Below are 13,992 nucleotides of genomic sequence, written 5' to 3'. Positions count from 1 at the left end.
AAAAATAAATTACTAAGTTACAATTTGTTTTAAATTGAAACTAGTACATAAATGACATAAGCTCTTGATTTTCTTAATCTAAATTAAACATATATTTAAGTATTTTCCTGCTATGTACTGACTTTGTAAAGAATTACAATAAATATTTTAGTCTTTCATAGTTTGCTAATTTAAAAAAAAACGTTTATTTAAACAAAGAAGATAACCGAAACATGAATATAAAATTTTTAGCTTTATATTATTTCCAAGAGTACATATTGCTACGTTTTTAACTAAATGCTTGCAACTTTATACGGTAAAGTTCCTTGTAAACCTTCGTTAGATGCTTGCCAAATGTTGTATAAAAAACGAACAATCGTTAATAATGCTTTCTTTTGTACTTAGAATATTTAACTTTAATCCATTTAAATAAAAATAGGTATTGAAAAACAGGAAATATAAATTAAAGAACAATACAAGTTTCATGTACGTAAGTACACATCACTTCAGTTAAATTTTCCTTAAATTGTTCTTTATCCAAGTTTTATGCCAAAATATTTATAAAATATTACAAGATTTTATTTTAAAAAGTTTTAATTGTTATTGTGCACTGTATATGAGGTTGTATAATCTTTTTTTCGTCGTTTATGAAAAAAAAAACGAGTTTTGTAAATAAATTATATTTTAAATGTGCACATTTACATTAATAGCGTTAATTAAATTACAGCTGCCATTGTTGCTATTAGCGTATTGCCACAACTTAGCTAGTTTTAAAACCACGGCTATTATAATTGACTTCTTTTGTCTAGAGTTTTTTTGAGCTTATGAATTTAAAAACAAATGCATGAAAATAAAGGTCTTCTAAGCCAAACTAAATCCAAACGCTAGAATTTTAAAACAAAGATTAGTTTATTTAGTTAACACGCAAGTATTTAAACAAACACTGTGATTTCTTTGCTCGTAATAAATATAAACTTAACAAACTAGTTGTTTACAATAGGAATTATCTATAAAAAAACATTACTTTAACATGGTTGTTGGCTATACAGTTAAACCATTATCTGAGACAAGAATTTTTAACATTTATGTTAGATTTAACTCCAGAGGTCAGTTTTTTTAACAACAACATGTATTTCTTTTATGAAAATGTTTTTTTTCCAGCTGCAGTAACTATATAAGTTTTTATCTAAAATACTTTAACATCAAAATTTAACGAAACTTTTATAAAATATCACTGTTGTTTGTAACAACTCAACTATAATTGCGATATAGCATGAAAGTTTGTTTATATTTTTCAATCAATTGAAAGCCCGGATATGTTTGCATTACAGACCGGTAGTTTGCTTGCCTCTTATTAACTTTGTATGTAACGACTGCTACATCAGATAAAAAACTGAGTAACTAAAGTTGAATTATGAAAGTCGTGATTAAATTTTTACTTATTGGTATTTTTATTTACTTATTTTAAATTGAATTTTACATTAAACTAGTATAGATCTGACGTAGTTGCAAACTAAAAAAAAAAGTAAAAATCTATATTTTAATGCTTTTGAAAACAGTTTTATAACCTAGACCAGCGGTTCTTAATATTTTATTCGTATTTTACCTTTATTTGGAAGGTAATTACTAAGTTTACCGCCATTATCAAAAATTATAATTAGTTTTGAGGAAAATAACTAGATTTTTTAAACCTTAAGCTTATTAAATAAAAAAAAAATAAAAAATTATAGAGTTTATTGAATAGAAAAATAACACAGTTAAATACTAACTAAAATATGAAAAAGGTAATAAGTGAACATTAATTCACATAACTTGGAATCAAGAAAATTTACTCCCTAAAACAAATGAATTTACCCTAGGTTAAGAATCGCTGACCTAGGCAGTGTTTATGGCTTTATACTTTGTGAAAGTTTTACACTTTCTGTTTCAAAAAGGGTGCATTATATTTTAAGAATATATTAATCATGTTTTTGTCGTTTGAATTGTTTGTGGTGATTACTTCAGCTTTCTTGTGCTTATTTTTGTCATAAAAATTATTATGTGACTAAAATGTTTTAGATAAACATAACTTTGTAAAAAAGCGTATAGTAGCTATGTAATTGATTGGTTATATTAATTGAAAAATATTGGAGAGAACGAAAGTACAATTAACTTAGCATTCGTTAATGTGGAATTGTGAAAACTAAGAAAATTTTTGCACAAACCTGACTTATCTAGAAAGTTTTTATTAAGCTGACAGCAATATTGATATTTTAACATCTTTTTAATAGTATAACTTTTGTTAAAACAAAATCTAAAATTTTATTTACTTTTATTTAGTAGAATTAAAATATAGTTCTATCAATCAAAAATTTTGAAAACATTACTTACTAACCTTATTGTTTATATCTTTTAAACATAGATTAACTGTAAGTTTCAACAAATATTGAGTTAAAATAATTAAAACATAAATCAGTTATTTTCTGCAAGTAGACAGCCCTAAGTGTAAAACTTAAATAAGTTTACTTTTCTACTATATAAAAGTAATTTTGTTTTACATAACAAACTTTAACTAAAATTTTTACAACAAAACCACAGTATGAAGTAATTTTTGATATTATTAAAAGACTTCTAAAATTTTCAAACAGCGTGCAGTGGATTAATAAAGTCAAATTATTCTGTGGGGTATAAATGATTTAACTAAAAACTAGTTAAGGAGAAAAAACTTCAACAAACTTTGCTCTTGCCATTTTTAATGTTACCTAATGTGTTTGAACTCGTAAGGAAATGTTTAACATGAAACTATGAAATAAAATAGGTAAAATTCTAACTCTTTCCATTTTTTCCGCTATTTAGAAAAAAATACTTCTGAGTCTGTGTTTACCTTAAAATAAACTAACTTATGTTATCTAGTACATAAAATACAAAAAGATTAGTTAACAACTTTAACAAAACATATAAAATAACTTTAGAAAATGGATGTGCAACTGTTCTTTTATGTTTGATTTTAAATTAAACTATAATATAAAAGTTGTTAATTCAAACACTTTTTGTTAAAGATGAGGTGTATGACGTTTTTTTATTCATACGTTTTATAAGTTTGACACACTCAAGATACCAGGTTTTAGAAATAGACAAGATGTAAAAAATAAAGAAAACGAGTTGCACTAACCATTGAAAGTAAGCTAGAATTTTTTTAAATGGTAAAAAAGCATTGTGCCAAAGTCTTTTATAATAGAGCAGTTTAGCATAGGCAGGTCGATTTTGTACGACATCTTAAAAAAGTTTAAAGCAGAAAAAGTGGAGCTGAGCTTTTATTATTTATTATGCATTGCATAATACACAGCAGTTATAATTTCATAGAAAAATTCATTTATGTACTTATCCGGAAAAACGGTTATCCGGACGTATTTACAGAAAAATATTGCCCAACATGTCAAGATAATTGAATAAGCACTGTTATTAATCATAAAATAAAATATGTTTTTATAGAACTTGCTTCATTTTACAGCTATATAATTCAATACAAAAAAATGTTGTTAATCCTAACTATATAGTCTGACACCAAGTTAGATACTTTACTTACTTTCACAGTTACATAGTTAAATAATTTAAATTTTTTGTAAAAAAAAGTATATCTATACGACTTGCTTTTAAATATTACAAAACTATTTATACAAAGATAAACAGTTAAAAACTGGAAAAAATTTGTGAAAAAAACATATACAGATGACTATCAGTTGTTGTAGTTTGTTATTACCAGTAAGGTAACCTTTGAAATAAAAGTTCTTCTTGTTCTATATTAACTATTTATTCAAAACTTTATTAACAAAAATTAAGTTAAAATAATTAAAACATAAATCAGTTATTTTCTGCAAGTAGACAGCCCTAAGTGTAAAACTTAAATAGTTCACTCGTTAGAACTAAATCAAACGAGATCATCAGTTGATTTATTTCAAACGAGTAAAACATTGCTTTGATAATAAAATTTAAGATTTATCATTCTCCTTATCACTAAGTCGAGAACTTTTATTGTGATCTATAAAACAAAAAGTACTTAAAATATTCATTTAATAAAAATTATTTTTCACACGTAAAATACATTAAGTTCACCTAATTAGTCCACAAATGGGGCCACAATGGTGAACACACTATAAAACTGGGTTGCCATAAATTTAAAATTATCAGTTGTAACTAATACCTCAGCCTTAGTTTGTTTTAAACAAAAATTTCATGCTTCAGTTACTATTTGGCGAAAAGATCTTACCCAATATGGAAACTATGTTTTTAATTTTTTCTAGTATAATATACATAAACTATTTTAAATCTATTTATTTCCATGTGTGTATGGCATTGTGATATGATGATATTTACAATATATTTATAGAAAACATTATGTCTCTAGGATATTAAGTGTTACAGACTACCTAATGTTTCAATTCACAAACAACTTATCAAGATTTCCTAGTGATAACAAAACAAAGATTATTAAATCATTTGTTAAAATAAATAAAAGTATTACATTGTTGTAATAATAGAAACAAACTGTATTTTAAATTTTAATTGAAATCAAATTTTATTTTGTGGTCCAGTTAAATATATGTTTATTTTAAACTGGCCAAATAGATTATAAGTTATACAGATAAATACTTTATGAAAGAAAGATTTAACTAAAGGCGCAAAAAAAAATTAAAAATAAACTTTCTTTGCAAAAAAACTGAGTGTGACAAAAAACTTAATAGTAAATAATACAAGAAGTTGCGGAAAAATGGCACTAATTAATAAAATCTTATTTTAACTTTATTTGTAGCTTTTTTAGTTTGCGCTTTTGTACAGAGGTTTTTGACCATTTTATCTCAGTATACATTTGAAATTACATTTATCAGTTAGAAGTATCTGTTCAATTAGACGAAATGATTAAAATATTTACAAATTGTACTTAATTTCAAATAAGTTGATATAAATAACTATAGACATTGAATAAAGAAATATTATATACATAATTAAGTTAACACTAATACAAAATAGCTTTAATTAGTATACAAAAAGATGCATCAATTTAATTTTTTTAGTTACATCAATTTTTAATAATAGCCTAATTTTTTTATCAAAATTGTTTACATCATTATAATAAGTCTTAGTCAAAGCAATCATATAAAATTTTTAATTCTTATATGAAAGCAGAGCTAGTGCCGAGGATGAAAATTTTACCTATTCATTGAAATCAAAACTATATAACAAAAAAAAATCAATTAGTAAAAATAGTTAGTTAAAACATAATAAATATTAAAAACTGAATTACTTTAGTTTTACATTTATTCTTTTAATACTTAATTATGCTAACTAAGTTGCGGTCAAAATCCTCGTCAGTGCTAAAATAAAAATCTAAAAAGATATGTAACAGTCATGAAAAATATTATTTAAACAAATAAACAAAAACAAACTTTACTTAAAACCTAAACAAATTAAATTTAAAATTAAAGGTTAAATTTATGGTAAAATTTAAGTTAATTTTCGACATCAATATAATAAAACTTTAAAAATTTAATTTGTTTTTAAGTAAAAATTCGTTTTATTTAATTATTTAAATAATATTTTCCATGACTGTTACATATCTTTTTTTAGATTTTTTATTTAAGAGCTGACGAGGTCTTTGACCGAAACTTAGTTGGCATAATAAATTCTTAAAAGAATAAATATATTATTTCTCCTCTAGTAGTTGAAATTTCTTCATTTGTTTTCAAAAAATCAAAACATATAATATTACTTCAGTTTTACTTAATTTTAAAAAAAATAGCATAAGTTCTTCAAAAAAAAAAGCTAAAATACCATCAGTTAATCATAAAAAATCAATCTAGCAACAATTTTAGAATAAATCCAAATTATCTTGAATATATTGCAGCCTTGTAACTTATTATCAAAATTTTAAGAAATATTTAAAAATTATTAGCGTTGCAAAATGTTTTTAGTAAAGTTCTTCCAGGTTTTTAAAAATCAAGTTTTAGGTCTATTTTGGTTTAAAGTTAGACTTAAGTTGTAAAAAATTATCTTGAAGGTACAACAACATTAGAAAGACACTGTAAAGCTACTTTAAATGTGTTATTTGATAATAAAAAAATATGATACAAAACTTGATCATCTTTATGATAGATTTTTTATTTTAAGTGTAAAAATAGCTAAAAGTTTCAAGTTTTTTTGTGACTTTTGTTCGAAATTTTAGGTTTTTTAATTTTCAACATTTTTTTTTGCCTAAATCGTCATTATCCTGGTATTTGGAAATCCTACTTTTTGGAAATTGATAGTATTTTGGAAATCCTGTTTTATAGAACTTTGAGAAGTTTAAGTAAGTCTAGATCATAAGTGTAAGCTATTTTACCTTTTAAGCTATTTCAGCTTTTTAAGAAACAAATAAAGACTACTGAATATTTCTAAGATTAATTAAAAAATCAAGGCAAAATAAATTTTGAAAAACTATTTCAAAAATATTACCTTTAGTTAATTTATAACAAAATGCTAGTGCATAGGTTTTTTTTCAAAATCTTAATACATATTCTCAAGTTACAAAACTACACTAGAAAAAATTAAAAATACGTAATTTAAAAAGTACTTTAGCTATCCAAAATACTTGATATAAAGAAAATAACCATATTTTTAAAACTTAAACCAAAGTAAGTAACTTTAAACATCTAAAAAAAGTATATGTATAATATGCTTTTAATTAGAACATAAACTATGTTTTTTATATATGGTATAAATATTTTTCACATGGGAACACATTTGATAGTTAAAATAGTGAATGTTGAATTAGGTAAAATAAGTTTTAAATTATTTAGTAGAATACAAAAAAATACTACACAAGGAAAAAAAACATTTAGTAATTTGATGTGATAAAAAAAGAGTATACATTCGTTTGTTCAAAACTGATGTCTTTTTCTTTCAAGAATCTACTACCAATGAATAATTCATGAAAAATCGAACATTGTACTCAACGGTCAATTAACAAGTTTATTACAGCAAAACAATGCATATGAGAACAAAAATGATAACTGTAAGACCTCATTTACATAATAAAGTTTAGAAGTTCAGAAAATATATATCTATTTAAAGCGTTAGAAGAAACTATAACTTTTAGCTTAGCAATGAAAATGCATGCTATGAATGGTAATTTTAACTAATATTACGTTTTTTTTTTCACAACACTAAAAATTAAAATCTAAATTGACGTTAGAATTAACATTTTTTAATAGTGTTTTTAATTTGCACAATCAAATACTTGTAAACAAATAATACTTACTTAAGATTTTGGATTTATTAAGTTTTATTATAACCAGCCATTTTTAATTATAAAAATAATTCAACACAAACGAAACCGCTGATAATCAATTAAAAGAAAAAAATATATACGAAGCCAATTAGAAAAAAATAACATTTTTTATAAACAAAACATTGGCCTCAAAATTTAGGTTTGTGAAGTGCTTACATTTTAAAGAATCTTGTGGCGGGCTTTTTTCAAGTTGACAAAACGGTCGAAACTTAATTGGCCCAGCTCATCAGTTCCGCGAGGTCGTCATCATCTTTTGTCTTTTTGGCGTCTTTGGCTGCAAAAAAATGTTTGTACAAAGTTGTCTTTTACCATATTAAGACATACAAACTGGCTAAAAGTCAGCAAATTTTTGGTATAAATAAACTTTTTTATGTCCTTGGGAACATTCCAAACTTAAGTTTACAAAAATTAGTAATTGATTTAATACAAATTCTTTACATTTAAAAATATTTTAAAGTATAAATTAATAAAGTAAAGTATAAACACTATTATCTTTGATTATATTAAATTTTGAAAAAAAAAGTTTGAAGTAAAGAATTTAAAAGTTTTAGTAGCTCATAAAACATATACTTTAATAAGATTAAATTGAATAAAGATGAACCGTTTATAATCTCTTTATTTAATTTTATACAATAGTTTATGTTGTTGTCTAAATTTGTAAAATACTAAAATTCTCAAGTTAGTATCTAGATTATTTTAGCTTTTTTTTACTAAATTAATAAAAAATAAAGAGTTTTAAAAAAATATCCAACAGAATTAATAAACCTATAAAATAACAGTATAGTCAAAGGTTAAAAAAAAAGATTAACAATACTTAAATATAAGTAATAAAATAGAGAATGTTGTAAAACTACTAGCAGAAATTTAATGATTTATATTGCAAAAAACACTTTAAAAATAGTAACAATTAAACTTCAAGTGATAATTATATGACTAATCTTTACTAACTACGCAACAACTAGAATTAGACAACTCAAGTACAATTTGTTTAAATTAGATTATTTTTTATTATAATTTCTACCAGACCAGGTAGTTATTTGAAATTGTTTACACAATTTAATGTTACTTTTAACAATTTAATAAAAAAGTTGTATATTGAAACAATACCTTAAATAGGGAAATGTGTAAATGTAATCATAATAAACAATTAAAGTGTAAAAACACAGCACATGTATAGTAAAAACATATACTTAACAAAACTTTAATATAAAAAAAGCTTTATTTCTGCTCAAATGAAAACTACTAGATGACAAAACTTAACACCGCCTACTGCCTGTAGTAAACATAGTCGACTTTTTTTGAACTTTCACTATCTTTAGAACATACTAGAATAACCTTTTATTGCCTTAAAACTTTTTTTAATGAGATGCACAGCATTAGTTCTAACTATTTTTTTATTTGGTCAGCATTGGAATTTATAACTATGGAAAGAACCATTTTCACAATAAAAAAATTGAGAAGATAAAAACATTTTTTAAAAAAGACCCTATTTAAACTTTAATCAATATGAACATCACACACAATTTTATGTTATACTATTCAACTAACTAAAAATCTATAAATAACTTTTTCTTTATACAAGGAATTGACATCTAAAATAACTTAGTATGCACCAAAATAATTCTTTTCACAAAAACGCTTCAAAATCAAACTGCACATTGTTAGACTAAAGCGTTTTGGAATTAAAGAACTTTTTTTAAAAGATAATCTTTCTGATTATTTCTTGATCGAGTAGAAAAACTACACAGCAGAACAAATTAGAAATTTTAATTCTAAGTACTAAATCATCTTTGTTCTTTCGCAAGAGTAACAAAAATTAAATTCACTCAAATTTACCAAAACAACTTATACATTTTAAATAAAAATGGTAATTTACAAGTTATTGAAAATTATACATACAAAAAGATTTCAAATATGGTAACTAACAAGTGGTGGGAACTTATAAATATAATTATCTTAAATACAATTACTAACAAGTGGTGGGAACTTATCTATAAACATTTCAAATATGGTAACTAACAAGTGGTGGGAGCTTATATATAAACATTTCAAATATGGTAACTAACAAGTGGTGGGAACTTATAAATATAATTATCTTAAATACAATTACAAGTAGTGGGAACTTATCTATAAACATTTCAAATATGTTAATAATAGTGGGAATTTATATACAAATATTTCAAATATGGTAACTTACAAGTGGTGGGAACGTCTGGTAATTCGCTGGTGGGAACCGCAGGAAGGTCGTCCGATTTCAGGTTGTCCAACAACTTGGCATCCATCTCCTCCTGTTCTAACTCCTCCAGTTCTTCCAATAACTCGTCCTAAAAAAATTCACACATTTTATTTAGAACTTTTTTTGTGTTAACTGAGATAATATTTTATCTTATTTAATTAATTTACGTGACGATTTTAATTGTAATGACAAATATATGTTTATAGAATAGATTTAACTTTTAAATTACTAATTTCAAAAAACTATCACACAAATGTTTACTTTCACAATTTGGAATTTTAAACGAAAGGTTTAATTGTTTAGAACAACATTAATACCTTACTCCTAATATTAAAAACTTTACTATAAACTCCAAAATATTTTAGTAAGAGATTCCAACTTGTCAAATTGCGCTTAAATTTAATCGTTGGCCCCAGGCTTTAAACCTTAGACACAATTTTTTCTAATTTTAACTAACAGAATGCTTTAGGTTTCGATCAACTCAGAATATTGCTATAAAACTCAACATATCTATTTACTATCCTCTTATTTATAATCCAGCACCAATTAAAATTACAGCCGCGAAACATTGGCTATTTAAACCTAGTAGCAATGGCAACTGTGTCAAAAGTTACCGTTCGCACAAAAAAAAAATTAAATTTTTTTTTTATTAGTATATTTCTTATACTCGTAACAAACAATTTGCTACAAACACACAAATCCACAAACCTCGTCGTAATCCTGACTTCCGTTAGGCCTGCTGATCGCCTCCGCTATTTCGTCGCCGACCTCCTTCTGCTCCTCGATGTCATCCATGATGTCGTGCACTTCGTCCACAGTCCTGGTAAATTATTTGCGTTGAAAAATGGATGCTCAAAAACGCAACGCGCCTTTTGTTGTAAAGTTTTACCTTGCTTGTAAATATGCAGTAACAACACTTGCTTTATTTAAAAAAAATGTACAGAAAGTTAATTTATTATATTTTGGGTAATGCAGAAAAGGGAAGCAAAACATTGATTTTTATTATACTTAAAACATCTAAATATGTAAACAACATGTGTTCTATAAAAACTATACAAGTCAAGCTTTCTACAAACAGCTATATCTATAATAACACGACGGCTAAGTAAACTATTTTATACTAGCTCATGGGTCGTCAGATCCGTAAACAAATTATTTTAATGTGCTTAATAAAAAAACATATTTTTTACTTACAGACTATTTATTTTATAACACTTAGCTTAAAATAGTATTTTAGAAAACAATATTTTATTAGATTGGTCGAAACAAAGTTTTTAATGCGGGTTGCCGACCCTTGGTTTTAGCTACACAAACGTTAAACACGCTAACATGTGGTTGTGCTCCTTCTTCAGGGCCGTCGAGGCGTTCTTCATGGTTTGCAGGACCTGCTGGTTGGCCTGCGCGTTCCTCAGCGCGTCCAGCTGGAACTCGATGGTGGTCAGCGTCCCGTCCGTCTGCTCCAGCTGCTTCTCCAGCACTTTCTTCCGCTTCAGCGCCATCAGAGCCTCTGTTTCAAGTGCAAACGGTGAATGAGTTTCTCAGGAACTTTTTTTTTTGGTTAAAAAATTAAAGCTTTGCAAACAATTAAGAGTTTAAACTTTTGTTGTTGTTTTGTCTTTTGCATTTTTTGTCAGTTTTAACCCTTCAAGTTCTTGTTTTGCCTGTGCACTTTTAACTAAACTTCTTTAAAATTCGGTCTGGATGTTGAAAAAAATTTAAAAATAAGTGTCAAAAAAAAAAATTCAAACTCAAGTTGAAAAAAAACCTTCAGGTTACTTTTAAAATATTTTCTACATTCAATTAATAGTTTTCTTAATTTTTAACATGCATATGAAAACACATGCGCATTTTTTAAGAGGATAGCAAAACTAAAAAGCAAAAAAATATTTTTTATTTAATGAATATTTTTATTACAATCCTGAACTTTCTGTCCACCTTATAAAATTTATTTTTATTTCAGTATCTGTGAGAAACTTATTTTCAAAAAATAAATATCCTTAGTAAAAATGTTTTTAAATCAATGAACCTATATATACTGTACAACAAATAAACATTTAAAACTTATGAATAACTGTAAATCTTTAAATCGGACAGGTAATACGATAAACCAAAACATAAACTTAAAGATTTTTTCTGATGTCATTGATTGTCATAAGCAACAGCTGCTTCCGTTAATTTTATCTTTTAATGATTTTTAAAATTCTTTGAAATTGGCTTAAAATTATGAATAAAACTGAAGAAAAACTTAAAAGTAAGTAACATATATATTTAAATAAACATTTTAAATTAATAAACTACATAATTGAAAGGCAATAGAGAAGTAAAACATTTCATTCAAAAATTACTTTTCTTTGACAATATTTGAAAAGTAAATATATACTATAATGTAATTTAAAAAATGTTAAGTAACTCATGAAACATAGTCAATTTAGTAAAAAGTTCAGATAAAAACTAAAGGAGTAAATATTTTCTGTTTTTTAATTTTCGGGAGCTTCAAATAATTTACAAAAAATAACTATCATTCATTTTGGAACAATTAAGTACAACTTTTCAGAAAACTTTTCTTGCATTTATTTTATCATAAAAGACTTTTAAATGCATTTTATTAAAAAAAGTAGAAAATTTATTTATTTATTAATGTTTTTTTTTCGATAAAAAACAAATTCTTACTCAAAATTTTTAAAGTCCAAAATGTGATTTTTAAATCATTAAAATAAAATTAAACTGTTAAAGTTTGAGAAAAAATTGTTAAAGTTGTGGGAGGAAATTATTTAAAAAAAAACAACCTTTTTATTTATACTCTTTAAAATTTTATTAATTATTTTATAATATTATTTTTATTTATTTTTACTTGTTTTAGCCATGAAGTTTTTTGTTAGATGTATTTAAACACTTTTTAGTTAATATGAATGAAATTTTACTTTACTGTAGTGATTTTAACCACAGTTTTAAACACTGTGGAACATGGTGATTGTTTAACCATTTATTTTAAATATATGGAAAAATATACGACTATTAGGTCTGGTGCCACTATAGATCAAAGAACTGCGTAAACTAGTTATAAAAAGTTTAAACATAAAATTTCAACCTTTTAAACTAAACTTTAACAAAATTATGTATGTTCGTTGAAAAATACCTTAATTTAAAATGTGTTACAAATACATTACACACACAAAATCATAGAATAATAAAATTTATGTATATTTATGAACAACTTAAATAAATGCTATCTATTTATTTTCAACATACTTTCAGAATGAAAATACTAAATAAAAAGTATCTTGAAAAATATTCAACACTATATTCAGTTATAACGAAATTGAACTTGAATACTAACATATTTTTTTTTTAAATTTATCACTCAATATATATTAAGTTTTAGGACTATTTATAACTTAACCATATTACAAATACTAAAAATTCATTAATTCTAAAATGATTCAAACATTTCGGTGAAAGAAAAAATAAAGAATAGTAGAGTAAGATTTTAAATTAAAAATTCGACTTGATTAAAAATTTGATTAAAAATTAGGGAAAATATTAAGGTACAGCCCCAGTTACTTATACCATTTTTCAGCCATAAAACTTAACTGAACTTAATAACATATTACATGATAAACAACTAACGAAAACAAAAATAAACATGTAGGAAAATATAAAAAACAAGCTATCAACGCCAACAACTAAAAACACCTAATAATTAAAAACATGAAACAACTTCTGACGTTTTTTGTTCTTGGTTCCGTACTGCTTGGCCAGCTTCAGCTGCTTCTCGATGTCGTTTTCCAGCTTTTCCTGCTTCTTGTACAGCATCACTGTGGTGTCCTCGAGCTGCTTCTCTGCCTCCTCCGTCGTCACTCCCTTGTTCTTCTTTCCGCCGAAAAACCGATTCATTTTTTATTTAAGTATATGGGGCAAATGTAAACAATCTGCAAAAAGCTAGCTGCAAAAATTTTTGTTATTGAGCTGTTGATGCAACTTAAACTGGAGATTGAGTAGTTTTCAAGTTTTGTTTTAGCAGTACATGAAATGTGTGTGAAAATGTTATAAGACTTTGAGTCAAGATTTTTTTATTGAAAAAATAAAACAAAAATTAATTAGTTAGAAATAATGAAAAATAATAAAATATACGCAGTTGACAAATATTTTACAAAATTTTATGTCTATAGTAAACAAATAAATTTTGTAGCATGTCAGCTCAAGTACAAACAAAAGCTTTAAAACTATAATCTATTATTCATGGACCTGTAGTGCAACTGATTTCAGCAAAAAAAAGCTAGGTTCAAACACTAGCATAAAACTAATCATTTTTATTAATAAGTAAAATGGATTAACTAGACCTAAACAAAGTTAATTTTTTCAAAACCCCTAGCTTGTACAAAAAATGATGCAATTAATTCTATGTTTTATAAACCATTTGCATTTAAAAATTATTTTACTTATTTAAAAACAATTTTTTTTAAAGATATAAATT

General features: G+C 24.9%; 1 protein-coding gene across 1 annotated transcript; it reads right to left on the bottom strand.

The window, feature by feature from the left end:
- Positions 1-6,943: 6,943 nt before the first annotated feature.
- Positions 6,944-13,457, bottom strand: LOC145849637 (charged multivesicular body protein 4c-like). Its single transcript, XM_082954634.1, has 5 exons — positions 13,244-13,457; positions 10,848-11,025; positions 10,227-10,338; positions 9,480-9,606; positions 6,944-7,556 (listed from the first exon to the last, which is right to left on the bottom strand). The coding sequence occupies exons 1-5, from the start codon at positions 13,410-13,412 to the stop codon at positions 7,492-7,494; spliced, it is 651 nt and encodes a 216-aa protein (XP_082810760.1). The 5' UTR covers positions 13,413-13,457; the 3' UTR covers positions 6,944-7,491.
- Between the last annotated feature and the right edge of the window lie 535 nt (positions 13,458-13,992).

The sequence above is a fragment of the Thalia democratica genome, chromosome 2 (genome assembly GCF_965202585.1).
Source record: "Thalia democratica chromosome 2, ktThaDemo2.hap1.1, whole genome shotgun sequence".
Taxonomy (NCBI): Eukaryota; Metazoa; Chordata; class Thaliacea; order Salpida; family Salpidae; genus Thalia; species Thalia democratica.
Note: the sequence above shows the minus strand (reverse complement) of the source record. Positions and strands in the feature narration are given on the sequence as shown.